We start from the raw sequence: 27,565 nt of genomic DNA on the forward strand, positions 1-27,565 counted from the left end.
ATCTCAATTACTTTCTTTCTCAATTGTTCCTGAATTTCTTTGGGTCTCGGCATGATGTGTAGCTTTTAAGGATCTTCTGGTGGACCTTACTGTGTCAAGCAGCTCCTATTTAAGTGATGCCTTGATTGTGAACAGGTGTGGCAATAATCAGGCCTGGGTGTGGCTAGAGAAATTGAACTCAGGTGTGGACAACCACAGTTATAGTATGTTTTAACAAGGGGGGCAATCACTTTTTCACACAGGGCCATGATGGTTTGGATTTTTTTTCTCCTTTAATAATAAACACCTTCATTTACAAATTGCATTTTGTGTTTACTTGTGTTGTCCTTGACTTTTGTTTAAATTGGTTTGATGTTCCGAAACACTTAAGTGTGACAAACATGCAAAGGAACAGGAAATGAGGAAGGGGGCAAACACTTTTTCACACCACTGTATCTACAAAAGCTGCTGAGATTATCTTATTTTTATTTCCTGCAGAACCTTAAAATAAATCTACATCATGACTGTGCAAATGTATTTCTATTATTGTCTGTCATCTTAATTCAGTGTAAGTTTTCATGTTGCATGGTTGCATATCACCTAATGGTAAATTGCAATGGATAAAAGCTGAAATTGCTAAAAGTAGGCTAATGGATAGTTGAGTCGCTTCTACCACTCCAGGTCGTAGTAGCATAAATGCAAACTTGTCCAAACTGACCTAAACACGACAGTTCAACTGTAAACAAATGTATTTTAACAATATCTACCTAATGTTAAATAACATCCAGCTTAAATTCAGTTCAAATGAACACATTTTGAACATGAGGGCGGCGTTGATGGTGTTGTACTTTAGGCTGTTGGAGTATATCTGACAAAACTGCTGTATAATTTACCAGAAACCCTGAGCTCCTTTACCTGCAAACCAGATGCCAAAAATCATTTGAGGATAAACACCTAATAGTGAAGTCTGTTATCGACTGTTACTGGAAACTAAAAAGGTCTTTCTACTCCTACGCACACACAGTAAAGAGGAAGGAAACCCCACACATCCACCCCCACAGAGCTGCCAGTCAGGCCTGCTTCACTCTTCATCACTTGCTCTTCTCGCACACACACACGCATGCGCACACACACACATTACTGGTTTCAGAAGAAGGAACAACGTGGTGGGTGAAATGTCATGATGCGTGCTTCTTCCTTTACATGGTAACGTGACAGAATCTGATGAAGTGATTTAAATTTTATTAGCAATAACTCAGCTGGAATTTGGCTACTTAACTACACTGAAATACCAACTTCCCATCCTTAATGGGTAGCATTTCACATTATTAGGTGAACCTAGCATAAGATTTAGGACACAGATGTTAACTGAAATTGTGTACAACATCCTATCACAACATCCCTTATTGTTTTTAACTACATCCTTTTTTGTAGAACAGGATACAAACAGAAAAAGCCAAAAACAACACCTTTATCTTATTTTAAATGATTTAATGCAACAACAAAAAACACAGATAATAAACAAAGACAGTAGTGTGCAGACAGAAAAGGAAACAATATTACAAAAGCACGGAGATAACCAGATATACGTAGTTACCGAGAAAGTAAATTAACATTTCATTAAAATTAGAGAATCAAGTGCTTGAGTTTAAACTAGACTAGAGCCAACAACACATCCAAACATCATTACATCCAAACAATCACTCTGGCTGGTATTTATAGCTGTCCTTTCCTATTTGAAATTGGGGGACTAAAAATGTTTGCACAAATAAAAGCATTTTTTAAAAAAAATGTGGTTCACTTCAGCCAGACACTGTTTTCATTTGTTCAGCACAGAGTATAAACATATCAACCGTCTGAGATACCTCACATTGACTTAAATTAATGAAAACTCACAGATGTTAACACAAAAAAAGTTGAATACAAAACAACAAAAAGCAACTGAAAAAATAAGTACATAAGTACGGAGATAATGCACAATACAAATGTTACAACACTTTACTTTATCCTCCCGTGCAAGATCACCACTCATTTCTTGAGAAAATGTATTAATTGCAGTTCTCGAACTGCATAGATGCATTTAAGTCCTAATACATTTTCTAGGCCTGTGTCCCCCTGCATTAACTGTTCAATTATCTCTTATTTGCTAAATAAATGTCATAAAACAGCTTGAACTCATGGGTGTCTATACATTTATCTAAATAAAAGTACTTCAGGGCAACAGCCAACCTTCCTCCTTCCAACCATCCTTTAAAACCACACTTGGCTGTTGGCTCGTGGGCTGTGGCAGCTAGCTGAGCGATTCTATATGGGAGCGTGCGTGTTTGGCTTTTCGTGAATAAAGAATTTATTCATTTCTTCATCATTCTCCTCCTCCAGATCTACCAGCAAGTCAGGGAGAGGAAGAAGGAGGCAAACATTTCTCTACAGATCTGTGTTGTTCTGTATTCGCCAAGCCACACTCAGGTTTTTAAGGGATCCAATCGACTCCGAAGGACTTGATCAACTATACCCGCCCAAATATTCCATTTCACACAGAATTAAGTCACATTATAAAAGTTAAGTTCTGTGTCACTGCGACTTTAAGGTGCTACGAGCAAGTAGAAAAACGTGCAAATAAGCAAAAGAGAAATCGGTGGTAATTATTCCACAATGAATACAATATTATGAGTTCAGTAGCTGAAATATAGTAATGCCTGCAGGCATGCAACAGTTGCAAATTGATGTAAATGTAGGATTTGAATGAACAGATTTTTATGTAACAGTGTGGTTAGTATTTCAATATACATTACAGGATATAGAACACAGTTAAGTCCCTTTGAGCTATTGTGTAGGTTTCTGTATATGATAAAGCTAACAGGTAACAAAGTGAAGTATGAGTTCAACAGTTAAAGTCCTGTAGTAATAACCACATAGTATGACGACTTGTTGATGTGATATCAAATTCTTGTTCCTGTTGAGGGGGAATGCACTTATTTTAAGTCACTTTAGACAAAAGTGTCTGTAACATGAATGTAATGTACTGTAAAACAATCAACCACGTTATATATGAGGTACTTTACAAACATGTTCAGCACTGTTAGGCATGCAACGTTTGTGATGGCAGAAGAATTGATCACAGGCTGCAAGGGTTGAAACACAAACATCAGAAATGAAGTATGTAATAGACGGAAAACATTACTACACTGCTAACATTCTGGTGACTGATCCGATTTGGCAAATACTTTGATTTATTTTATCTTACAACTGTAAGATCGTTTAACTAATTGCTTTGCAGGAATATTTTCACCAAAGGCTTGACATATGAATCTAAAAACAAAGAAAAATGTAACTGACGTCAAGGAGCACTAACAAGAGACACATTCCCGATTCTCTTTTCACTTGGCATTGAGATGTTCTGACAAGGAAAGAACACAAACCGAACCAACTGAAATTTGCAACCACGACTGAGAGTCTCTGTTAAGATTTAGATTTTCATAGTTTTCCGTTTTTAATGACAAGCGGTTGCAAGCTTCCAGCAGAGTACTTCTATTTTCCTAATGTCAAACATTCAATTTGCGACAACGTTCAGATAGTACAAGTTCCAACTTCATCCACGGTAGGCCTCAGCCAGTTCACCTGGTGCTAACTCAACCAACACTGGACGACTCTCATAACCAGAGGGGGCTTCATCTTCATCCAAGTTACTGCCTGGCATGTACCCAGGTCCTTCATCAATCCCTACCTCCACGTCATCAGACACACCTTCCTCGGTCGACACCCCGATGGGCAGACGCAGTTCGGGCTCAGTAGAGGGAGTGACAGTAGCTGTGTATTCGTTTTCTTCTGTTAGCAGTAAAGGTGTCGGTGAGGTAGCCTCCACTTCTGGCACAGAGACCGTCTCTTGAACCAGTCCCACGGTCCACTGCTTCACTTTACTCTTGAAGGTCTATAAGACACAAAGAGGAAATCCCAAAAACCTGTTCCTTCAGTGGGGAAAAATCTTCTAGCACATTCAAACCAAATAATTTCCATGTAAATGATCAAATAAAGAGAGTTGGTAGGATGGAACATACCATAGAGTTTGGAATAGAAGTAAGAGGCTTGGTCTTTTTTCGGTACACCATGAAGAGGACAAAAGCAACTGAACTCACGAACAACAGGGTGCCCACGACGCATATGTGGACAATATCTAGAAAAAAACAGATGTAAAAGTGAAAACATTTACATAGCCATACATACACACACAGTCTAACCAAACCAGTGGTAGCTCCGACTCACTGCGGTTTCTTGAAGGGGGGCTTTGTTGCTATACCAAAATAAAAGCATGAACAAGTTTGTGAAAGGACTGCGAGTTGAACCAACCAATAATGTAGCTTAATAATGACTCTGCAGGGCAACATGTCCTGCTGCTGATGATCAAACCTTTATCCTGGTGTCTGACCTGCATCTATTTAGTTGCTAGATGACAGTGTTTACAGTTACCTCATTAAATATGTGGCCTTTCCTTAAAGCTTAAAGTTTATTGTGGATGTGAGGGACTATTAAAAAGGACAAATCCTTCTAATCTAAATGTGGACAAAACGTTAGAAAAGGCAGGCTGTGAAAATCACTTGTAGCTCTTCTTTTTATTGCTTTCCAACAGCACTGCAAATTGTATGTTTATTTGTGTATGCAGGGAGTTTATTTCTTGATCTACAAGGATCAAGGGGGGGCAGAAAATGTTTTGGAACCACTGGTCTAACTATCCAGATTTCACTAGGTGCATTTTAACTCTGGTCTGAGATCCCCCTTTCAAAAAAGTAATTGCCTATTTCCAGCAGAAACTCAAGGGAGCTGTGGTTTTCTCTCATGGGAGGGGTTTATATTTAAGGAAGGATCCACCTTAAAGAACAGCCATTGGGGATTGCTTTTCTGGCATGCGTTAGGTGTAAGATGATCTGTTTTGCTTGTTTTACAACCATATAAAGCATTTGCTCATACATCAGGTTTTGGCATCAATCCCTTTGAGTCAAAGAGCAAGACCGTTCTTCTAAACTCATCATCTTGTACTGACTGTCAGAGCTGACATGACCATGACCAATATTGACTGGGGAACCAAAACAAAAAAATATAATATATAAAAAATATTACTCAACAGCTTGGGGATTCTTCCAATGGCAGGACGCAGTACTCTCGTGTCCCTTGAACTAACATTTTCTGCAGCTCTCCGTTCATCTTCAGACAGTGTTTCTTCTGTGCAGCATCCACTGAAAGCTCCGCCTCACACACTCTCTCTATACACTGCGATCTGTAGTCCCGCTGCACAAACAAACAGTGAGGCTTGTTTTTAACAGAGCTTCACAGTGACTCATTTGTACACAAGTGGTAAGTAGTTGTACTACTACCAGGGTTATTAAAGTAAACTAAAACAAAAAATAAGCAGTGAAACTGAATGAAAACTAAAATCTTGAAGAAAAACTAAACTGAAACTGTATTGCCAGGTTAAAAAAACAACTATGTTTCTAAAATAGAAATGAACATGAATCATTTCAGTTTTAGTTTTTTAGCTATATCACTACTGAAAAAAAAAGGAGGTATCAATTTCCGTCAGCTCTTGTGACATTGAACCACAGAAAATGAACAGACTTGACATGAGATGGCGCTGTGTACATTAAAGTGGTGCAAAGATTAAACATTAAACATCATGCCTATTCTCCAACCATGTGTTTTCTATGTATATGTAGCTACATACTTCTGAGACCTTATACCTGGCCCTAACAAAAACAAACTACAGGTACTTTAAAACTAAAACTAAACTTGAAGTAAAAAAAATAAATAAAATCTGATTGAAAATTATAACTCTGAATTCATGATATTACTACTAATATTACTAACAGTAGTAGTTCCTGCTTCTCCCTCTGCTAAACTATTATTGTTTGACTCAACTGACTCAAGTCTACAGCTTATTTCCTCATGTTTTCATCAATGTCATAAACCTCAGAAGGCACAGAAGATGCGAAACTGCGTGCAGTCTGACCTGGTTCGTGGTCATGATATCATAATGAAATACAGGTAGCTGTAGATCATGGCTTTTCCTAAACCTAGGTTTGGTATTTGCGCTCCTCTGCAACTTATGCTGGTACACCAGCCAGGGATGCGTGAAGCGGACCAGGACAGTGCCATCCGGTTGGGCAGTGACGTTTACTGGTGGGAAGTCCACAAAACCTGGAAACCAACATGAAAATACTTTAATCATAATCTCTAATTTTATGTTAGGGACTGTGGCATATTGAGATGATATGAAAGGCTAAACATTACTCTGACATGTTATAGCCTTAATAACTTGGAATAGAAGCTTTGGACAAAAGTAATGGTTCAGAGCCAGATATATTATGTTGCATGTTACACATTAACTTCTCACTTAAAACGCATTGCCTCCTCAAAAAACATTTGCAATGCTGTTTTTCTTCAATATTTTGAAACCTGTGTTGTTTACATCTCTGTTAAAGATGCATGCGCTTCTGAATATTACCGCCACCATCTGTTGATCAGTGGAATAGTGTGAAACTGTCAGCAGGAATGTACATGTATATCACGTTGCCCACATGGTCGTGCCTGTTTGGTTTGTATGTATGTGGGTCCTCGTTTCGTGCATGTGCATCTGGATGCACATGCACGAAACGAGGACCCACATTTGAAAACATTGCTGCATATCTCTACTTGTGGTCAAAACCTCCACAGGGTACTTTTAAGGGTTTTAGTCCACTTTTTGGAAATGCTGTTTCCCTAGCAAAAATCTATATAAAAGTAATTAAAAGAAAATAAAGTGTATAATGGCAGATGATTCACTCCATTTAATGCAACAAATTCCATGTATTGTATTTAAGATTTTATTAATGGCTTTTCTTGCAAGTCACGTTTATACTAATCCTAAAGGTACACGTGTACCTTTAGGATTTTAGACTACAGCCCAATAACAAAAAGCAATGATCCCATTGACTTTGGTGATTGCCCGACATTTCCTCTAGTGCCACCAGCAGGTCAAACTTTTCAGTAACACTTTACTTGAAGGTATCTACATAAGAGTGACATGACACTGTCATGACACAATCATGACACATGAACCCTAACTTGTCATGACAAAAACCAAATGACACTTACTAAAAGAAGCGTTATGTCATAAACATGTATGACTGTGTATAATGTTTATGACACATTCAGGACAGTGTCACGTCACTCTTATGTAGATACCTTCAAGTAAAGTGTAACCAAGTTTTCACTTATCCAGTGAAATATCTCGACATCTACTCGATGGATTGGCACAACATTCAGGTTTTCCAGACGATGTATCCGGAATGACTTTAGTGATCCCCAGACTTTTCCTCCAGCACCACCATGAGGTTGACATTTGGGGTTTTGAGTGAAATGTCGCAAAAGTTATTGGATGGATTGCCTGAAATTTGGTACACAAATTCATATCCCACTCTTGATGACTTGTAATAACCTTGGAAACCGCTAACATTTCCTCTAGCATCATCATTAGGTCAAAGTTTTAATTTGTCCAAAACTTTGGTTTATAAATAAATAAATGAAATGTCCATCATCCTCAGCTCTTCTTTGTGTTTTAGTGCGGATTAGAAAATATTAGCATGCTAAAACACTTAACTAAGGTGGCAAATATGGTAAACTGGTAAACATCAGCATGTTAGCGGTAGTGATGGTCAAATGACGCTTCGCCAACCACTGTCTTTATTTTCTGAGCTCACTAGATGGCGCTCTCTATTCAACAAAATGTTGAAAATGCACTGAATTGCCGTTCCTTTAATCTTTTTCTTTGAACAGAGAGAGCCATCTAGTGAGCTCAGAAAATAAAGACAGTGGTTGGCGAAGCTTCATTTGACCATCACTAGTTAGCGGTGTCACTGTGAGCATGTTAGCATGCTGATGTTAGCGTTAAATTCAAAGCACCACCGTGCCCGAGTGCAGCCTCACAGAGCTGCTAATATGACTGTAGGCTGTAGAGGTGTTAGGCCAGATCAGAACTAGTTCGTAAAACATGCTTTCTGACCACATCATAAATCAAAAGCGTTTATAGTTGTTCAGAACTTGTTTTGAAAAATTATTGACTCCTTGTCATGAATTGTTTTTACCAGATTTTTTTTTTTACCCTTGGATATTTTCTGTATTCAGGAGATGGATTAGTGTGTGAACTCATCAAATCAGGTTTATCCCAATAAAAAGTTAAATGTTCTCATTGTAAGCTTAGTGAATACTGACATCAATACTCACATTTCAGACCCTCCGGAGAGTCCTTGAAATAGCTGAACATGATTCCGTCATGAGGTGCGGGAATAGATTCATTCTGTCCCATTACGGCAGTTACGGTAAGATAGTAGTCATTACTTGGATCAGACAGAAATGACAAGTCGGCTTGTAGTTCCGCTGGTGGGTCCACCCAAACAACATTAGGAGCACTGGGGAAACAGACAGACAAGAGCGACTTTATCAAGAGAAAACTAGCTAACAACAAAGACTGAAAATACAAACGATAATCATGTCTTCAGAAGTTTAAAACACATTTAAAAATAGTTTTGCTGCTGTACGTGTGTAAACAGTCAATTAATGCTTTTGTCAGGAACCAATAATAATCTTGTTAAATATCTGTTATTTCCTAGAAACACATACAATGATAAAAGAAATTGTAAAACTGTAATGAGCAGTTATAAGGATATCCTTAATTTAAATATGTATATTTAAGAACAATTCAAGCCCTAATCAAAACATGTGGTCCCATCTACTTACCCATTAGTTTTTAAAAGAGCAAAGTACTATGTCGATTTCCCCACCTCCTGCAACTATGAATGGATTACTTCCCAGCAGAGTGCTGTTGGACATTTATACAGAAAGCCAGTGTGTAGTTTTTGGCGAGAATAACGTGTACTGTATAGTTAGAACCAAGGCCTGATCAAGGATTACCAAGTTATCTCCATAAATGTTAGTTTGTAGCAGAAACAATCTTAAAAAATATAGTTTTAAACAAACAGATTTTTAGCAGGGAACATGTACAAAGAAAAACACAAACCCATTTAAACTTGATTGTGCGCCAATATCGATTCGGAATCTAAGCCCTGGCGAGAGCTGGTCGTAACTCCACTTCAGAACGTTGTGCAGATTGTGGCAGTGGAAGGTCAGGTTGGTCGGCGGCTCCACTGTGGAAACACAGAGACACAAACATCATCCTGCGGATATTTTAAAGTGCTCATATTATGTTCATTTTCAGGTTCATAATTGTATTTAGAGGTTGTACCAGAATAGGTTTACATGGTTTAATTTTCAAAAAAACACCATGTTTTTGTTGTACTGCACATTGCTGCAGCTCCTCTTTTCACCCTGTGTGTTGAGCTCTCTGTTTTAGCTACAGAGTGAGACATCGCACTTCTGTTCAACCTTAGTTGGAAGTCGCACATGCGCAGTACCCAGGTAAGCACTACAAGCCAGTCAGAAGCAGAGTATGAGGGCGTGCCACACTAGCAGCTAGGCGAGCATTATAACGTGTTACAAAGTGACACACGTTTGTCTCTGAAGTAAATGCTGGACTACAATAGAGCTGTTTGGAGCAGTTTATGAACAGTGTTTTCTGTTGGAGATGGTAAGTCCCTTTGGGATGGACTTTGGGCTTTTTCACTTTGTAAACCTATAACATGCACAAAAAAAGATATATAACACAAAAAAGGAAAGGGAAAGCCAAAAAGCATAATATGAGCACTTTAAAGCATTCAAATTTGACACCGAATGTCTTCAACCACCTAAGCAAAACCATGAATTTAATATTGGATGGCTTAATTGTTATGCTGTAGGTGGAGCTCCCTTTCACTTACACAACTCCAGTACAAGCAGCTAAATATTGGCTAGAAATGACAACAACAAGAACTAGGGCTGAAACGATTCCTCGAATAATTCGATTACACACGTCACACACCAGACGCTGCTCAGGCTCAGTCTGCTGCTGGTGACACATGCTAGAGCGTAAATAGTGAGGGGCTAAGAGAAGAGACGGGCTGGAGAAAACCACAGAAAGTGTCGAAAGTTTGGAATCAGTTCAAACGTAATTAAAACGAGAACTCTGGACAGTGTGTCTGCTGCAAAATCAAACTAGCTTACCACAATAATAGCACGACGTCAATGCTTCAGCATCTCAACAGAAAACATGGAGTCTAACTTAATCATTCATTCCACGAAGCGGACCCGACAAAAGTAAATCACGGAGTCGTATGGACGATGAAACTACACCAAACACAAACACTACCAAAGACAAGAAACTATGTAGTGGTGACTACAATCTGATCTAAAGAGCCGACGTGTTGACTATCCCTTCGGAAAAACAGCAGATTGTTGCGCACCACTCTCTCTCTCCACGGAGAAACAGCTGATCAACGATCTACTAGCATAAGTGTAACAGAGCTGTGTAGCATTGTAATCAAATATATAAATACAAATAGGTTGAGTATAACTAATATTTACATATAGGCCTATATACAGATCAGTCTCAGGTTGAAACTTGTAGTTCTGAAAGTTAGGTTGCACAACTTAATGTAATGTTTATGTATGTTTAATGTAGGCCTTAGTGTGAGGTTGATATCATTTGAAAAAAATGTTTTCTTTAAAAAACAATGTAATATGGCACTTGAATGCACTTAATGTTTAGTTTGAGAGATATTATAAGCAATGTAGGCAATACAAATGTTGCTTTTTCCGAAAATTTAACCAAACTATTGTTTATTATTGCTCTTCAATAAAACAAAAGTATTTATCAGATTACTCGATGGAATAATCGGTAGAATACTCGATTACTAAAATAATCGATAGCTGCAGCCCTAACAAGAACGTTCAATGAATAGAAATCCCCCCTCTATAAATGACTTAAATGTTCATGAAAGCTCTTCTGTACAGACTCTCAGCTGAACTCTCACACTGCCCTTTTTCATGAGTCTGTAAAAGTCAGGGAGGCTGGGTATTTTCACACTTCCACTAGAGGGCGTTGCATGCAAACTTAAACAATATTTTCCTGGTGAACCTCTTTCTGTATGGAGCTAGAACAGTGACAGTAACCTGTGGTATTGAAAATAAAAATTGGCATTGAAACAAATACTGGCACTGAAAAATGTTGAACTGAAATATAAAACACAAACATCAAAAAGTTATAATCTCACAATCCTATTATTTCAATTTGACATATTTTTGCATTAAGACAGGTTTTTCAATGTCAATCTACATTTTTTCTTGATGTCTGCCTTTTTTCAGCGACAGTTTTTTTTTTTACGCCGTCAGGAATTTTACAATGTCCCTGGTTTTCAGTTTCAACTTTCTGTCACTGTTTTGGCGTAGAGAGGAGGGACTTGTACACAACTCAGTGAATTTTTTTAAAGTTATGCCTTTAATCCAGAAATACCACAGAAATACTTGTTTTTGTTTACAGGCAAGTTTATACATTTATGTCCAAGTAAACCATTTACCGATAATATTTTTGACCTCTTAACACTATCAGTTGAACAGTTAAAAAAAATATATTGTACTGGACTGGTTTACATGATCATGTTAACCGTTATGTTCAGCTAAGGCAGTTTGTCAGTAACTGTGTTTTCCCAGTTTTAAGAGGTGTCAGTGAAGAGATGCAAGTCTGCTTCAGCTGAACACCAGAAACGAGACTATTGATGTCATCAGAAGACAAATCATGGACCTGTGAATAGTAGCACAACTCCTAAGACATCATGCAGTACCCATGTCAAATTTGCTGCTCTAGTAGTTGTTATTTTCATCCTGCTGCACACACTACCCCACCCTAATCTTTGAGGTCTTTGGAGGTACTAACATCTGTCTATGGCAAAAAAAAAAGTTACCCTGACATCAAAGATTGTGGTGGGGCAGTGTGTGCTACAGGGTGAAAACATCAACCACTAGTGCAGCATTTGGACCATGTGTCTAGTTGATCTTTATCATTTGACGTAATGGCTTACACAAAAATACTTTGAGCCCACAAATTTGTTACATAATTCAAATCATCACTTGATGACATCAAATTTGTAGTTATATTGAATTAGGAAGGCTTTTCCTGACTGAACACATTTCACCCTAAAATACAATTAAATGTTATTATGACAGTATTGTACACCTGTTTCAAATGTATATGATGATCAACAGTCTCTTTCAGCTGAATACCAGAGACAAATCCTGGAACTGCTCCTCAGACAGTGAACAGTTGAACTCCTAAGACAGAGTTTCTGATTCAGAGCTGTAAGCTCTACATTTAAAAACAACTAATTTATATGTAATAGCTCAAACAAAACTCTGAGCACACAAAGTTGGTTACATTAAGTATTAGTCACTTGATGGAATCACCAGTTAGAAACATTGAAATAGGAACATTTTTCTAAAAGGAAACGTTATCCAAATGATTTTCTTCAAGGGTTTTAAGATGACTTGTGTGAATCTCTCCAGTTCTCAAGATAGAAAGCTCCTGGCCCTCTGTCATTGGTCTGAAAATCGAAACTCTTTTGTACAAATCTGTGCATACGCTGCAATCAGTCTCTCCAGTCGCCCAGAACGCTCGGCCTACTTCGGCCTTTGAGGCTGGTAGTCTCCGAACATGGGCAGCCACATTTGTAAATGCTGCAGTGAAAATGTAGCCATGTAAGTGCAACCTCTTACTAAAGGATCCAAAGTCTTGAAAATAATTTCTACACATTTGAAAACACTCGGCCTACTTCGGCCTTTGAGGCTGGTAGCCATCGAACTTGGGCAGCCACATTTGTAAATGCTGCAGTGAAAATACAGCCATGTAAGTGCAACCTCTTATAAAAAGGATCCAAAGTCTTAGCTGTAGAAACACTATAACATTTAACCACAAATGGAAAATAAAATCAAGCAACTCTGTGCAATTCAGCTCTGCCTACTCTGCTGTACAGCTGGGTGCTCAGTCTATTGACTTTTGGGGTCATCTTGGGGTCAGCAAAAGCTGTTGCAACCGAGGACAACGCGTTCAGGACCTCTGTTCCTTCGATGACAATTTTAATGTCTTTGGGTGGATGGAGAGGATCCTCTTTCCCAGTGATAAAGATCGCCATGGTTGTCTGCTCCAGTTCTTCAGCCGCATTTTCCTGCATAAAAAAAGAAATACGTTATAGTTTCAGAAATCTCCAGATTTCATGTTAGATCATAATACACCCTAAACTTTCAAAACTTGACTAGGTGCAAATCAAACAAATGTTTATTACACGGGGTGTGACTAGATTAAAAGTGACGAGATTTCTCATCAGGTTAAAAGCTGTCTCATGAGATTCACTTTTTTTTCCCCCACACGCTGTCACGCGACACATCACATTTTCTCACACAGTAAAAAAAAAAAAAAAGAATAACTGATAACGTGCACTCACAGAGTGAATCAACTCCACCCAGCTGATGCAAAACCAGCGCACGCTGTGATCTAAAAACTGGAGTGCAACCTAGCTCTGTTTGGGACTGTGAGCTGCACTTTATCAGAGGTGCTGAAGTTAACGTGTGTGGATTTGTGGTGAGATTTCTGCCTGATCAGAAGTGTTTTCTCTAGGGCTGCACGATATTGGAAAAAATGACATTGCAATATTTTTCTATTCTGCGATATATATTGCGATATGAAAAAAAATACAGGAACAGGAGTTCAATTGCTCTATTTGAAACGAATTTAGCATCCTAAAATTATTGGGGTGATTTTGTAGGGGGAAATGCATAGAAAATAAAAATAAATAAGCAGAGGATTTATTTTTAGTCTGAAGATTTTTTTGAGTGCAAACCAGCCAGTCTTGAGCCTGATGGTCTCATGAGCAACAAACTGTGTAATATAAGAACTCTTAAATTGGAATAAAAGTAAATAGGTTGTGAAAGTGATATAGTAACGGAAAGAGTAACGTAACTAGTAACAAGTAATGCAATATTACTTTAAGGAGTAATAAGTAACTTATTACAATTTCTGAGTAACATGCCCAACACTGATGACGACGTTATCCTCGTTATATTCTGACTTTTTTCTGGACATGTCAGAGAACACACATGTGGGAGAGATTCTGAATGTGCAGAAAATGAGCAGAAAACCTGCTGAAATAGAGGAGCTATTAAAGTCCAGGAGTTTATAATTGAATTAAAATGTATTAATTTATCATTGAGGTGAAAAGGTGCCACAATCACATTTAAAGAGGTTACTTCCCCAAAGACACAAAGAAGAGGCAAGACTGAATCATGCCTGCATGTGTGCTGACCCGGCAGGAGTTGATTGACAAAAGTTGATCTACAGGAGAAACATATCTGAAAGCAACACAGAATGCCTGAGAGCCTTACCGCATTCTATTATAGTGTTAGGTTTTGAATTGTCATATGCCACATGAATTGTTTCCCCTTACATAAATAGACATTTCCACCACAAATTGGTGCAGAAAAATTCACCAAAATGCAGGAGATTAAGTGTTTACTGCTCAAAATTCAGCATCAAAGATTTCCTATAGTGTTAAAATCTCGTCTTGTGAGCCGAGTTTCTTGTCACATGCCTATTATTACATATGGCTAGGAAAATCTAGACTATGACCATGTTAGTCTGTTAGGTGTTAACTGTGTGAGCAAGTGAGAGAGATGCCCTTACCTGGTATTCTTTGATAAGGTGCTCAACAGGTTCACCCAGGTAGATCAGAGATTTGAGGAAGCATTCTCTTCTGATGGTGATGTCCACAGTCTGAGTAAGAACAGTTACTATTAAATAAAATTAAACATTTACAATATTCAGCCATGGCTCCCACTGATAAAAAAAAAAAAATGTATTCATAGATGCGTCATCTAAAACCTGCAAGGTCCTGGTGTTAACAGTGTAGCAAACTAACATTACCAGCTAGAATTAGCTGGGCCTTGTAATATTATGGCTGATAAACACTAAACACAAGATAATTAGGAGTGTAAATAAAAGCTCACATATGCCCTTATGCTGTTGACAGCAGAAGTAACCATCAATCAAGTTTGCAGCTTGAACCTGGGGATTAACTACCACATGTCAAGTGTCAAAAACGCAACAAACAAAAAAAGCCTAACTTTGGAGCATTATTTACCCCCCTTCCTGACAAGCTAGCATGTCATGGTTAGCTAGTACTAACTGATGCCTAATGTCGTGTAATTTCATATGATACGGATATCTTCACTAGCTTTAAAACCGAGCCCGCAGAGCTCTTAAAGACTAATGTCGGCAAATAAACGTTTTCTAGGGTCTTCGCGTCACTGTTAACTATTAAAAACACTCAGCAGAGCAAATGTATTTTAATTCACGAACATAACATTAGCTGTAACATTAACTAACGTACACATGGTAACTTTAGCTAACGTCAATGCCCACACAAAAAGCATTTAGAAATGATAGTTTGCATTTATTAGTTCGCTAGCTAGCGAACTGTGATAACATTTCTCACCCACGACAAGAGGGCGGCTACCGTAACCTAGCTAACGTTAACGTTATAGTTTGAATGAAGAATGCTAACGTTAGTGCTATCTTATAATTTACATGCCATCAAGCGTGAGTGCTGCAATTACGGCCAGAGTCAAGGCCAGTCAGGTATACTTGGAAAAAAAACGTTAACGGTAGACAAAGTTAATTGTTTTTACCTTAAGTATCAGTGTTGCTCGTTGTTCTTCTGTGTCGCAGCCTGGCTGGAGGGGTCTGTTGGAGTGTACCGTCACGGCCACTGCCCAACGGATTATGCTGTGTGACGGACGTTTTTTTTTTTTTTTTTTTTAAATAATAAATTCAGTTTAATGTCCCGCTGCCAATTTATATTGTATCCATATCAAAAAAATATATAGATTCAACCATAAACATAAACTAGAACGTTTACTTTAAATGACAAACTAATAATTTTAAGCTATTTCAACGAGATAATATACATTAAACGAACAACAGCAATGTTAAGCTTTTTTCAGTGCACAGAAGCATAAATAACCCAAAAATACAGGAAATATTTTTGGCTTTCAGTACAAAAAAAGTTCAGATACATACTGTTTATTCTTTGAACTTGGTGGTTGAACTGTAGCGTCATTTTTTTTAAATCTGATTTACCAGAAAGGTTACGTAATGTCACTTCTGACACCCGGAAAAAAAAACAGGCCGCACATACTTCCTCAAATCCAAAGTAGCAAACTCCGAGCACAAAAAAAACCAGACAGCGTTCTTCTTTTAACCCTTTTGTCAATTGATTCCCACTTCAGTGCTGTGACTAACAGTTTAATTTAATTTCATCACCATAACAAGAAGACCAAATGGTTTTGATGGCAGGGCTTTCAGCATGTTTACACAAGTCTCAGGTTTCACCTCCTGTTACAGGAAGCAGCCATGCCTCATAGCATTGCACAGTTATTATGTCGTTTTTCTCTTTTTTTTTTTTTTTTACAAAACATCAATTATTAAACCAAACAGCTCTCACTTCTGTTAACGTCTTATTTCAGAGATAAACACAATAAAAACAAGAACATATAATTTCTATTTCATATTAAAGTTTGGTGCCTTTTTGTTTGTCTTTGTTTTGTTGTGGTTTACTGAAGCACCACATAAGTCAGAAATGTATGTATATTGCTGAGGATAAGCTCTCTTGAAGTTTCTCTGTCAATATAAATTGAGCCAAAGTGATTGGTTTAAATGACTACACCAGCTCAGACTAGGTGTACACATTATCAGATCATCACACTGATGACATTGTCTTTAAGTGTTTTCAGGGAAAAAATAGAAAGAGAGGAAAGAAGACAGAAATTATAGTAAAAAAAAAAAAAGTGTTTTAGATTTTTTATTTGTGAAGATTGACTTTGGCCTGGCATTTCAACGTTAGGAAGACGATAATGGCTTCACCTTATCATACTGTACAGCTTAAAAATGTACATTTCAGTTTCATTTCCTCTGAGAACTAACATTTATGCACATAAACATAACATACACCCACGCAAACACAGAGAGGCTCAAAAACAACTTGAGACGTGAGAGGTGTGAAAGAGAAATCACTGATGGAAGCATATGTACTGTAAAAGAAGTGATAACCGCAACAGTAAAGTCGGTCACTGAGGGCGATTACCACAAAGTAGCGAGACACGCACAATTTCATTTCACAGATTTAACTTCCGTTTTATCTTCTTGCAGTTTGATAGTTTTTTTTAACACTATCTGAAAATGCAAAATATCTTGTGTATGGACAAGAGAAAATGTAGGGATTAGAAATTATTTACTAACCACTGAGCAGGTTTATAAGTTAATGAGTAAAGCAGATTGTAAGAGTCAGCTTATAAAAAGGACAGAAAACAGAAGCAACAGTAGTCGACACAGTTGACAGATTTGTGCATACAAACGTTTTCAGGAGGAGGAAGAGAGAGCAGCTATCAGACTTAAAAAGGATGTCACTGGTAATGTGCATAACACAATGTTCCAGAGTGCTGCCACAAAATCCAGTACTTTCAAAATGAGTTCACAAACATAAAAAGGTGCCCTAAGATACATTTATTTTGCCCAGAAAGTAAGATGTGAAAGTAAGTCCAACAATGTGCAATAAAATAAATGATGTGCCATAACATGATTGTGTAGATAAATGGTAGCATGCAAGTACAATATCTTTCTTCTACTTTTTGATATTAATATCTAACTGTATTTTGTTTTTAGTCATTGTCTGTCTTTCTTGGTTAAATTTGTTGTTGTAAATTATACATTTCATATTTTCTTGCATATTTGGGTACTTTTGTATTGTTATTTTTAAATCTCTGATCGACTTTGCAACTAATTGGAGTTTTGACAATGACAGTCGCAACAATTAGATGCAAAGTCGATAGTCAGCATAACACATTACAAGTCACAAGTTTGCAGTCAGAATGAGAATTCAGTTTAACTGCAGCCACCAACAATGACGTCAAAATGCTTCACAGAAGGAGTGAAAAGTAAAGAAAATAGACAGATGGAAAGGGCAATAAAGACAAAACTGCACACAGTACAAAACAAATCAAGTTTGCACACGACAAGAAAATGTTAAAACATCAAAGACAGAGTAAAGACTAACATCATGCATCAACTATTTAACCACACAGAAGAACAGTGAGCTACACGACCCACATGGCTTTCCTGTCACTGCGGGCTCTCAGCCAGATTAAATGACTTTTTCACCGATTTGGACTGGTAGTTTGAAAAGCACGAGTGTAACTCCTAACATCAATAATGCAGCATTCTATGTAGGTGTGTAAACAGACTGGTTGGGCTGATGATGGCACTACACTGCAAATCAAGAAGCAACAACAAGCAATTAACAAGCAACACAACCACTAATGCTCAGATTTGAATGCAATGTTAAGTAATAAGGTCAAATAGATAGAAGGGGAGGGACACTGATGTCAGGCTTTGTCCCAGCAACATGCATCGGTTGAGCCAGACTAGGTGAGATTAGTGGTGAGACTTTATTGGGAAAAGTGATTCTAAGGCATAAATGAAAGCAAACTCAAAAGGCAAGATGTATATTTTCTTGGAAAGCCCCACTCGTAGTGCTATTGTATTCGGTGACTAATCACAGTTGCGTACAGGGCTTCAGGGGAATGCTGTCAAATATTTCAGTACTTTGGTCTCGACCACGCAACATGATTCATATGGCAATACTCTACACAAGACAATGGGAGACTGTCATAATCCAGTCCAGTGCTCGCCGCTGTATAAACACACCTAGACCTTGTGAAAGCCACAGTGGCAAGATCATCATAAACCAGCGGCCCACAAATATGCCCACAAGACCCCTCTCTGACCCAACAACGAACAAAGCATACAGTATACACACACCATCACCACAATATACAGCCTCGTGTCTCTGAATGACAGGAGGACGTCGATGAACTCGCACTCCTGAAAACTGCAATCACTCCAATACCTCACCCTGTAGCACCACCAGTCATCTATGCAGGAATACGTAGCACTTGACCTAGCGCCTTGTGTCCAGGGACTGTATTTATCAAGCGTCTCAGAATAGGAAATCAGCCAAAAATAGTGTGTGACACATTTTAGTCATACTTATAGGATTATGAGAAAAAAAAAAACTATTTATAAACTAAGGAAATCACTCCTATATCTCTCCTACATGTCTGTCCTAACCTGTCCTAAGATTTCAACTTAATTACAACAGGCAAAATTCATAGTCTAAATGGCATATTTGTAAATCTATTGTTGCATAATAACCATGCTAGGTTACTTGCCTAAACACATAATACCTATACATTGTAAAGTGGTGCTACTTTCTGCATTTCAAATTAGACTACTGTTTAATATACCATGTATGATGTTTAATAAATCCTAAAAGTGTAGAAGACTTATTAAATCCCTCTGAAGTCCTACTCTAAAGTATTTTTACTCTTATGTTAACTTTCAACATGATTCCTCGGAGTGATTCCGAGATGCTAGATATGGCAGAGAATACGGGCCCAGACTTATCAAAAATGTGTCAAAATAACACAAGACAAACAGCAGTTCAAAGCAGGCAAAATGCTTAAAATGCTTCCTGAGTGGCTACTTCTGAATGGATTTCTATTCCTCTTGCAAGTTTTACTTCATGTGTGGGGAAATTCTGACCGCTGTATCGGTAAACGGGACAAAATACACCAGCCGACTCATCTCAGGTATGTCCAATAAACCTTTGTCTGACATGTTTGGTATTCGCAAATAAACTGTGCTTGGGATGTTTGTTATGCTGTATGTACTTTGGCTGCACTGGGACAGTAAGAGATTTGGACAATTCAATACAGAGATAGATACATTTGTAGAAAAATTCATGATTATTTTAAAATTGAGAACAGTATGTGTCCACAGTTCCATATTCAAATAAATCAATTATTTAATTCATGTTATTAATAATATGTCTATAAGTAACATTTATTTATTTATATATATATATATATATATATATATATATATATATATATATATATATATATATATATATATATATATATACACACACACACACACAAAGAATACAACTGAAGCTGGAATAAAGGAGTGTTTGGATAGATTTGCTAGGCGAGGGACAAATGGGCTGTGTACATTACACTCTGACTACATACCGACGTGTGGTCTACACGTCAATGTATTCTTTATGAAGTCTGGGTGCATTAACGCTTTTATTTAGAACTGTTCGCTGCTGATAGCATCACCGAAGATGCATTTTAGCCTCAAGTGTGCTGCAGCAAGTGCCACAGACTGCAGAGGATCGATGCATGTTCACTTAAAGCCTCTTTAAAATGATTGGTTACGTTCCAAAAATGGTTATCAGAGTTTTTCCCCCTCATCTCTGTCAGCAATAACCAGAATTACAGGCATTAGTACACTAGCCTGTGCACAACATCAGACATGAGAAGCTAGAGCTGACGTAAGGTGAAACGCTAATTGTCAGATCATTTAAAACTCTAACATCTCTCCCACCCAACAAAAAAAGAAAAGACAGAGATAAAATATATACATATAATACATGTATGTATGTGTGTATCCTACATATGTATACCTGCCCACATACACCATGCACACACATATAGAAAATAAGTTAGTAATTAAATAGATTCCATGGCTGCAGAGCAATGTATGTGGCACTTCACCCTGGAACATGCCAAAAGCAAAATGCCAAAGATTCAAGAACTGCACACCATTTTCATCCATTTCTGTTAAGAAATGAACATGTGCAGGTGTAGCAGAGTCCACAATATCCCAGTTCATGTCCATTTCCTAAGTATAACTGCATGCATGTTTGGCTTCCGCAGGGGTTGATTTATGCATGTTGTATGTCTTCTTCTTTTTTAACTGTACAACTTTGCAGAAATAAATTACAAACAATATGTGGTAATACTGAAAAGTACAAAGAGGAAATAAAAAAAAAAGACAAATTCCCTCTGACATCCTTATCAGTAGGTTTGTTCACGCAATAATCTATATGTGAGTTTACGTTTATACACAATATTAAGATGTTTGGGAGTTAATTTATGATTATATTGCCTGTTAAAGAGTTTACTGTGGTCAAATGTTCACAAAGTAGACAGTGGTTTAAGAGATATTCCAGTTAAGATGTGACAACTTACAACTCCTTGTCTATCAAATTGAGCCGTTTAGCTATATGGTCAGACACACGGTAACGTTACGGCAAGCTTCACAATACCAGTCTTACTGGCTATAAAAGGTAGCCATTATTTTAACCTTAAAATGACTTGCAAACACAGACGAATGATCCCTTGTGTTGATAGCTATAGGGAAAAGCCCCACTACCTGACAGCAGGCAAAGCGCTGTTAGCTTGTAGGGATTTAGCGTTTCCCTGAGGCCAGCGGAACGTCCTCATCTCGCCTCTTCATACCATAACAGTCACAACATACCGCATACAACCCGACATTCAGATTGATTTTCCACTTCATTAGTAGTGACAAATTATCACTATTTCGGCGCCACAAATGTGTTGCGATTTTAACACAAATTTAAGTTAGCTAGCTAGTGTAAGCTAGTAACGTGAACTTACCGTCGCCCACCACCGCTTGAAACAAGCCGAGAAAAAGGAAAACGGGATGAAATGTAGTCAAATCCATACTGAACTGGCAACCCAAAGTTCGTTGTTTTCTTTCTTTCAAAGTTTGTATCAAATGGCACTAATCTACCGTTTCATTGGGAAGCTGGTTGGGCTGTGGGTAACAACAAACGCCTCCCAAAATCAGCAGCTATGCGGACGTTTGCTGGCGAAACGCATCCGTACACCACAGGCGGATGCGACCTTCCTTCAGTGCTGCCTTTCCCAATCCTCGTAAATTTAAGCTTTATTTCATACGAGAACTAAAGTGGCATATATGATTTAACTGCATAATAAAGATACACATGGACACAAGCCATGTTATATTGGTTCTTTTTTTTTTTTTTGCTTTCAGTTTTGGGTTACAAATAATTCCCTCAAATAGCCTAGCCCAACATTTAAAATACATAAATAAAATGTACACCCTTTATTAGCTCAAATGTAGGCTTTATCTCTGTGAGATACAAATACAAGAGAGTACATTTTATTTTATTTATAGGCTACTTGGAATAAGCTATATAGCATAAAAAACAGACACGAAGTAGCATACCACATATCGGTTTTAACATCAATTGTGGTGGATACAGCTACTCTAATAAATCTGAAAGTCTGTACTTTTTTAAGAACTAGTGGTAATATTTCTGACAGCACTTGAATGCAGCAAAGATTGGCTGGTGTGCATTTCCGGTTGCCGGGAAATTACCAGTTTTCCAAGGATTATATATTTTCCCCATAAATACCTCCTTATTTGGTGTCAGGAAAGACGTTTATTCTTAATGGCAGTAAATTGATAAACTAATGTGTTAACTTTACTGATAGATACATTATTAAAAAGACATTTTACGCAGTTAAACATTTGATTCTAAAATAAAAAAAATTTTAAATGACAATATACCATTGGCTGTAAGAACATAGCTGTATGGGATTATAATTAAACAACCCTCTGACAATAAATAAATAAAAATGAAATAAACCTATTGGCATACCTTTATCTTAACAGCCTAGAACAATTCTACACATGAAAGCTACTGTATGACAAGAAATGGCCTTCAAAAAATATTTTCAGGTCTGTTCTAATAAGAACAAACCTATGCTTGTCTGCAACACTTGAGGCTGTTGAGTCAGTTTGCACATGATGTGAGTTACAGCTTCCTCTGTGGGACACTTCCCCCATCCTGACGTCAGCTGGATGTGTGATTTTTCCTTCCCATCCTAGCCTCAAACTGACGCATTTACATATCAGCTCTTCAGAAGCAACTTGAGGTGAGTTATACACCAGACATCTGAGAAACTTACTGTCTGTGTACTAGCATTGATGTACATTTACTGTACTTAACAACTGTTAAAAATGTATCTTTATGGTAGTCCGTAAAAGGAACAGAAAGCCAAGACTTGCTGCATATTCTCATATTACATTACATAGCTTGTGCATTCCTGTGTCTGTGTTATTTAATACATACATACATTCTCGCTAATCTGTTCTGATGGAAAACTGTAAAATGAGTCAAACACTGCAACTGCTTACGTTGGCGGATTGATTGTAAGATGTCACTTGTCATCCTGCTGTGAACTACCGAGAGGTTTTCCTTTGAGAATAAATGAGATAGAAGTCGCAAAAATAATTCTGTAGCCTAATGTTTGAGGTTTGAGTCATCTTAGGTCCAAGTCAGTGATTCATAGCTAAGCCAGAGATCTAGCGGGTGGAGAGTCTTTTACAGCCAGGACACAGAAAGAATGTACTTGTGACATAAAGATAAAGGAATTCATAATGTTGGGCTTTAGGGAAAAGCAAACAGTGACATGATTGAATCTCCATCTTCATACATTTTCTACCCAGCTGGCTGAGCAAGTTGATTGTGACAGTAAGACTGGGCTGTTGTACTGCATGTTGCCATTCACGGTGTTTCAATGCTGGTCAGCATCTTCCTCATCTACCTGTCTGTCCTTTGCTCTCAGAATTAGTTGGCATAACAACAGACAAACCGTCATTTACCATCTTTAATAGATAGACAGATAGATACTTTATTCATCCCGAAAGAAATTTTAGATAGATTTTTTATTAATAGAGTAAACAAACTTGTAAAAACCTGTTTTATAAATGCATTTATAGGATAAGTGCATTAGCCCAGGAAAGCTTGACTGAATGGGGGGGCCATGGTTAAAGTACTCTGATTTTGTAAAATCAGAGATGCTTTTTTTAGGAATAGCTTGACATTTGGGGAAATATGCTTATTTGCTTTCTTGCCAAGATGACGAGAAGATCGATACCACAGGCAGCAGCCTGTTAGTTTCACATAAAGACTGGAAACATGGGGAGAAAGTTACGATTGTGTGCCGGACTGTTTCTTGGCTGGTAGCAGTAATTTCCTGAATCCTCTTTACATTTTTTACACTTTGGTGGTTTTTGTACGGATTAAATATCACGTGTTATTAATGAACTCCAGAGGTGCTGGGCAGGGAGATTTTGTTACCTTTGGACAAAGCCAGGCCAGCTGTTTCCCCTTTCTTCCAGTCTTGTGCTAAGCTAAGCTAATTGCCTCGTGGGCAGCTTATTTACCGTAAAGACCTGATTGATATCTCTTCTCATCCAACTCTCAGCAAGAAAGCAAATAGGCTAAGTGTGTTTCCCAAAACAAGTTACGAGTTTAACTATTGCTTTAAGTAACTTGTAACTCATATAACAAGTCTTCCAACAACAAAATACATTGTTTGTCCATGCTCTCTAGAACTACACATTTTTCAGTGTTGAAAAATAAATCTGTTTTGGGATGTGTTTGACAATATGGTGTTTGGTTAGGTTTAGGCAAAGATTATGTTTGGGTTAAAATGGCTACTTTGTTATGGCCAGGGGGCCTTTGTCAACATGGTTGCAATATTAAACATATGGTTAACGTCAAGGAACGGCTATGCTTTTCAAAACAAAGTTGCCTTGTGGTCCTCCTTTGCTCCCGTCATAATTATAAGGCTGCTAGAGGGCTTTGTTACTTCAGTATAAACGTGTCGTTTTTTGGATACCGAACTGACACTGTTGTTCGTGCTGTGCAGTCAAACAATGTTCAAACCGCAAAACTGTGTTTTAAATTGGAGATCTCAACATTGCATGTATAAACGATGCACAAGCCATCTACAATTTTTCCATTTCATCAATTGATGCAGCCATTTGTGGTTTACTGTAAATATTTCACTAAGTGTAAACATTATAGAGCCTCAGCGAAGAGCTGAAACAACCAGACACATATGATCCTGTCAGACATGTGAAACAAGAGGATTTGTCCAACTTAGAGGCAAAATAACATGGGGGAAACTGGATGTTACTGTAAATATACTGTAGACGATAATTCAGAAGAATGTAGTGGTCAAGTTTTTCCTGGCTTCAAGATGAGACAGAAAGTTTTGTTCCTGTCCTAATATTATTGCCAAACCAGAAAATCAACCCAGACCAACATTTCAAAAACAATGTTTTCCCTGGAATCTCAAAGCAATCGCCACAGTTATAATTTGTGTGTGTGTGTGTGTGTGTGTGTGTGTGTGTGTGTGTGTGTGTGTGTGTGTGTGTGTGTGTGTGTGTGTGTGTGTGTGTGTGTAATTGGATGTGGGCTCTCAGTGCCAAACAATGTTTCCCTAACTGTAGTGCAGGAAAAACACAGTCTGTGTGTGTGTGTGTGTGTGTGTGTGTGTGTGTGTGTGTGTGTGTGTGTGTGTGTGTGTGTGTGTGTGTGTGTGTGTGTGTGTGTATGTGTGTGTGTGACAAAGTACTGATCCAAACCAGCTGTCAGTTTATGTCCACATCCCCTCTTTTTTTACATCTTGGTAAGACAATACTTAATGGATGAGAGACACACAGGGGAGCGACCTCAGAGCATTTAACTCCAATATCCAATAACAAGAATATCTATGAACGTTGACCTGCACTGAAAGAGGGCAGGGTGTGTTTACACGACCCAAGCATTTTATTGTCATATAAATATTTCACTCGGTCATGCTAGATTTAACCGACATTTGGACTTTTGCCACAAAAATTGTGAAGAATATTATCTGATGTAAAGTTAATTTTATTATGTATTGTATGTACAACAACCCGCAGAAAAATGGAACAAGTTCACACCCGCTCCCTGGGGTTAGTCAGAAGTTGTAAATCATGATTGAAATGATCGTTGTAAATCATTAACTGGAGAAAAATAAGCAGACACATGGCAAATATGTTACCGAAAGATAAAATTACAACATAAAGTCACGCCTGGAATGCAACAAAGAGCAGTGAAAAAAATATATTTAGGTAAAGAGTCTGAGTACTTCTTCCACTACTGGTTTCCTTTAGTTTACAGAAAGGTCACACTTAGTATGCAGTGTGATGAACGTTAGTAGGTATCCCTGAGCAGGGGTTAGGGTAGGAGTGTATGTGTGTTTTTCTTATCTTTACTTTTTTCTGACATTGATTCTGTGTGTTCTCATTTGTATAGGCTCGTGTACTGTATGTGTACGTAAACACCCACGGGTCCACACATGAACACCAATCAATATGCTGCCTGAGACTCTCCCCCAGCAGTGATGCCTGCCTTCAGCCCTCCCAACCCTCTCGTCTGTGTGCTGCTGTGTGTGTCGGTGGCTCTGCAGCGCTCTGACCTACGTCTGGCTTATGTGACCCACAACAGCTTTTTCTACTACTCCTGCAGCCAGGACCCGCAACCATGCAGCGTCTCATCACTTACAGACTGCAGATGCAAGGACATTCAGCTTTCCATGCTGCACCGCCCCCAGTCGCACTCGTCTCCCGTTTTCCGCATGAGGCGTTTAACTGTTTGGTTCACGTCGCCATTAAACACGGCACGTCTCCTCAACAACTCAGAGGTGAGGCACCTCACCCTGATCCACTGTGGCCCTGGAGGATCTAGAGAAACACCTTCTTCTTCCCTGGAGGGACATTTTGCTGTGCAGCACCTGGAGAGGCTGACAGTGGTGAACTTGGTGCAGAAGCCGGTTCACCACTGTCCAGATGCAAACAGAGCCAAGAACACAGACTCAAACAGTGACCCAGACAGGGATTATGGAGCTCACCTTGGCACAAATACATTCAACAGGGATGTATTGAAGAGAGATTCCTTGGCTTTGTCTTCACCCCAGATCCAAGACATCTTCCTGGGCAGGGAGCTGGGAGCAGCGTTTCACGAACAGGCCAGACTGGGAATCATCCACAGCTCTGTGCTGGAGTGGGGAGCAGTAGTCAAAGCCTACACAGTTCAAACACACATAGACGATGACGGCATGCTGCCTTTCCCTGACCTCCACCTGCCAAAATTACCAGAGACATCTGTCATATATGTCAGCTTTGTGTACTGATACCAGGTTACTTTTTGAGGCGTGCAGGAGAGAACAACGGGAAGAAGATGATCCAGTGTTGAGGTCCTGCAAACACTTTCTTGCTCACCAGAGATAAATAAGTTTAGGAATCTGGGGTCTTTCTTGTTGAAGGCCTATGGCTCTGATTTACATGGATAACTGGATAACTCCAAAGAAAACACATTTTTGCACAAATGCAAAACTAAATTAGATTTTTCTTGTCCAATAGCTGCTCAGCAGTTTATCAGCATGTTAGAAGAAAATAGATCAACTAATGAGAGCCTCTGAGGGACCAGAATAGCCTGTTAACCCCCTCCAGCTGACGTGTCCTCTCTAAATGTTGTTTATCCTTAACGCCAAAATGAAATGACAGTGGTGGTTGGATGGCTTTAGTTGAGCATTTATACTAACTTCGTTTTTCCTCTCTGCCACAAAGACAGAAAATGTGAGCTTACAACCATATAGTGCATTCCACAGAAGCTCTGATCCGGTTGCTGAATTCACACTGAATATAAAGCTGCTGACTGTCAGATGTTGTGAAAAACAAAAGGGTTCTCTTGTAGGCCAAAATGTCATCACTAGAGGGAGGACATTGAGCTAATTTGGACTTCAGCGCTGCTCTACTTTAGCATTTCGACAGATGACCCTGACCTCTGACCTCTGGTCCCTGTGTGAAAGC

General features: G+C 38.4%; 2 protein-coding genes across 3 annotated transcripts in view; one reads left to right on the forward strand and one right to left on the reverse strand.

Annotated features, from left to right (window-relative positions):
- Window positions 1-1,449: 1,449 nt before the first annotated feature.
- Window positions 1,450-21,704, reverse strand: ifngr1l (interferon gamma receptor 1-like). Of its 2 annotated transcripts, none has more exons than XM_078272352.1 (7): window positions 21,505-21,704; window positions 9,023-9,149; window positions 8,230-8,414; window positions 5,978-6,165; window positions 5,097-5,259; window positions 4,035-4,150; window positions 1,450-3,907 (listed from the first exon to the last, which is right to left on the reverse strand). In XM_078272352.1, exons 1-7 carry the CDS (start codon window positions 21,569-21,571, stop codon window positions 3,569-3,571), a joined length of 1,185 nt encoding a protein of 394 aa, XP_078128478.1. In that variant the 5' UTR covers window positions 21,572-21,704; the 3' UTR covers window positions 1,450-3,568. The 2 variants fall into 2 exon arrangements, with proteins under 2 accessions (XP_078128478.1, XP_078128479.1); XM_078272353.1 differs by lacking the exon at window positions 21,505-21,704 and adding an exon at window positions 16,001-16,283.
- A 998-nt stretch (window positions 21,705-22,702) lies between these two features.
- Window positions 22,703-27,565, forward strand: part of LOC144532667 (uncharacterized) — a 5,202-nt gene continuing 339 nt past the window's right edge. The window contains exons 1-2 of the mRNA XM_078273566.1: window positions 22,703-22,812; window positions 26,010-27,565. The exon at window positions 26,010-27,565 is cut by the window's right edge and continues 339 nt beyond it. Coding sequence (XP_078129692.1) covers window positions 26,098-26,886 — 789 coding nt within the window. The 5' untranslated portion in view covers window positions 22,703-22,812; window positions 26,010-26,097 and the 3' untranslated portion in view covers window positions 26,887-27,565. The remainder of the gene's footprint in view (window positions 22,813-26,009) is intronic.

Source organism: Sander vitreus, chromosome 17 (assembly GCF_031162955.1).
Source record: "Sander vitreus isolate 19-12246 chromosome 17, sanVit1, whole genome shotgun sequence".
NCBI classification, from domain to species: domain Eukaryota; kingdom Metazoa; phylum Chordata; class Actinopteri; order Perciformes; family Percidae; genus Sander; species Sander vitreus.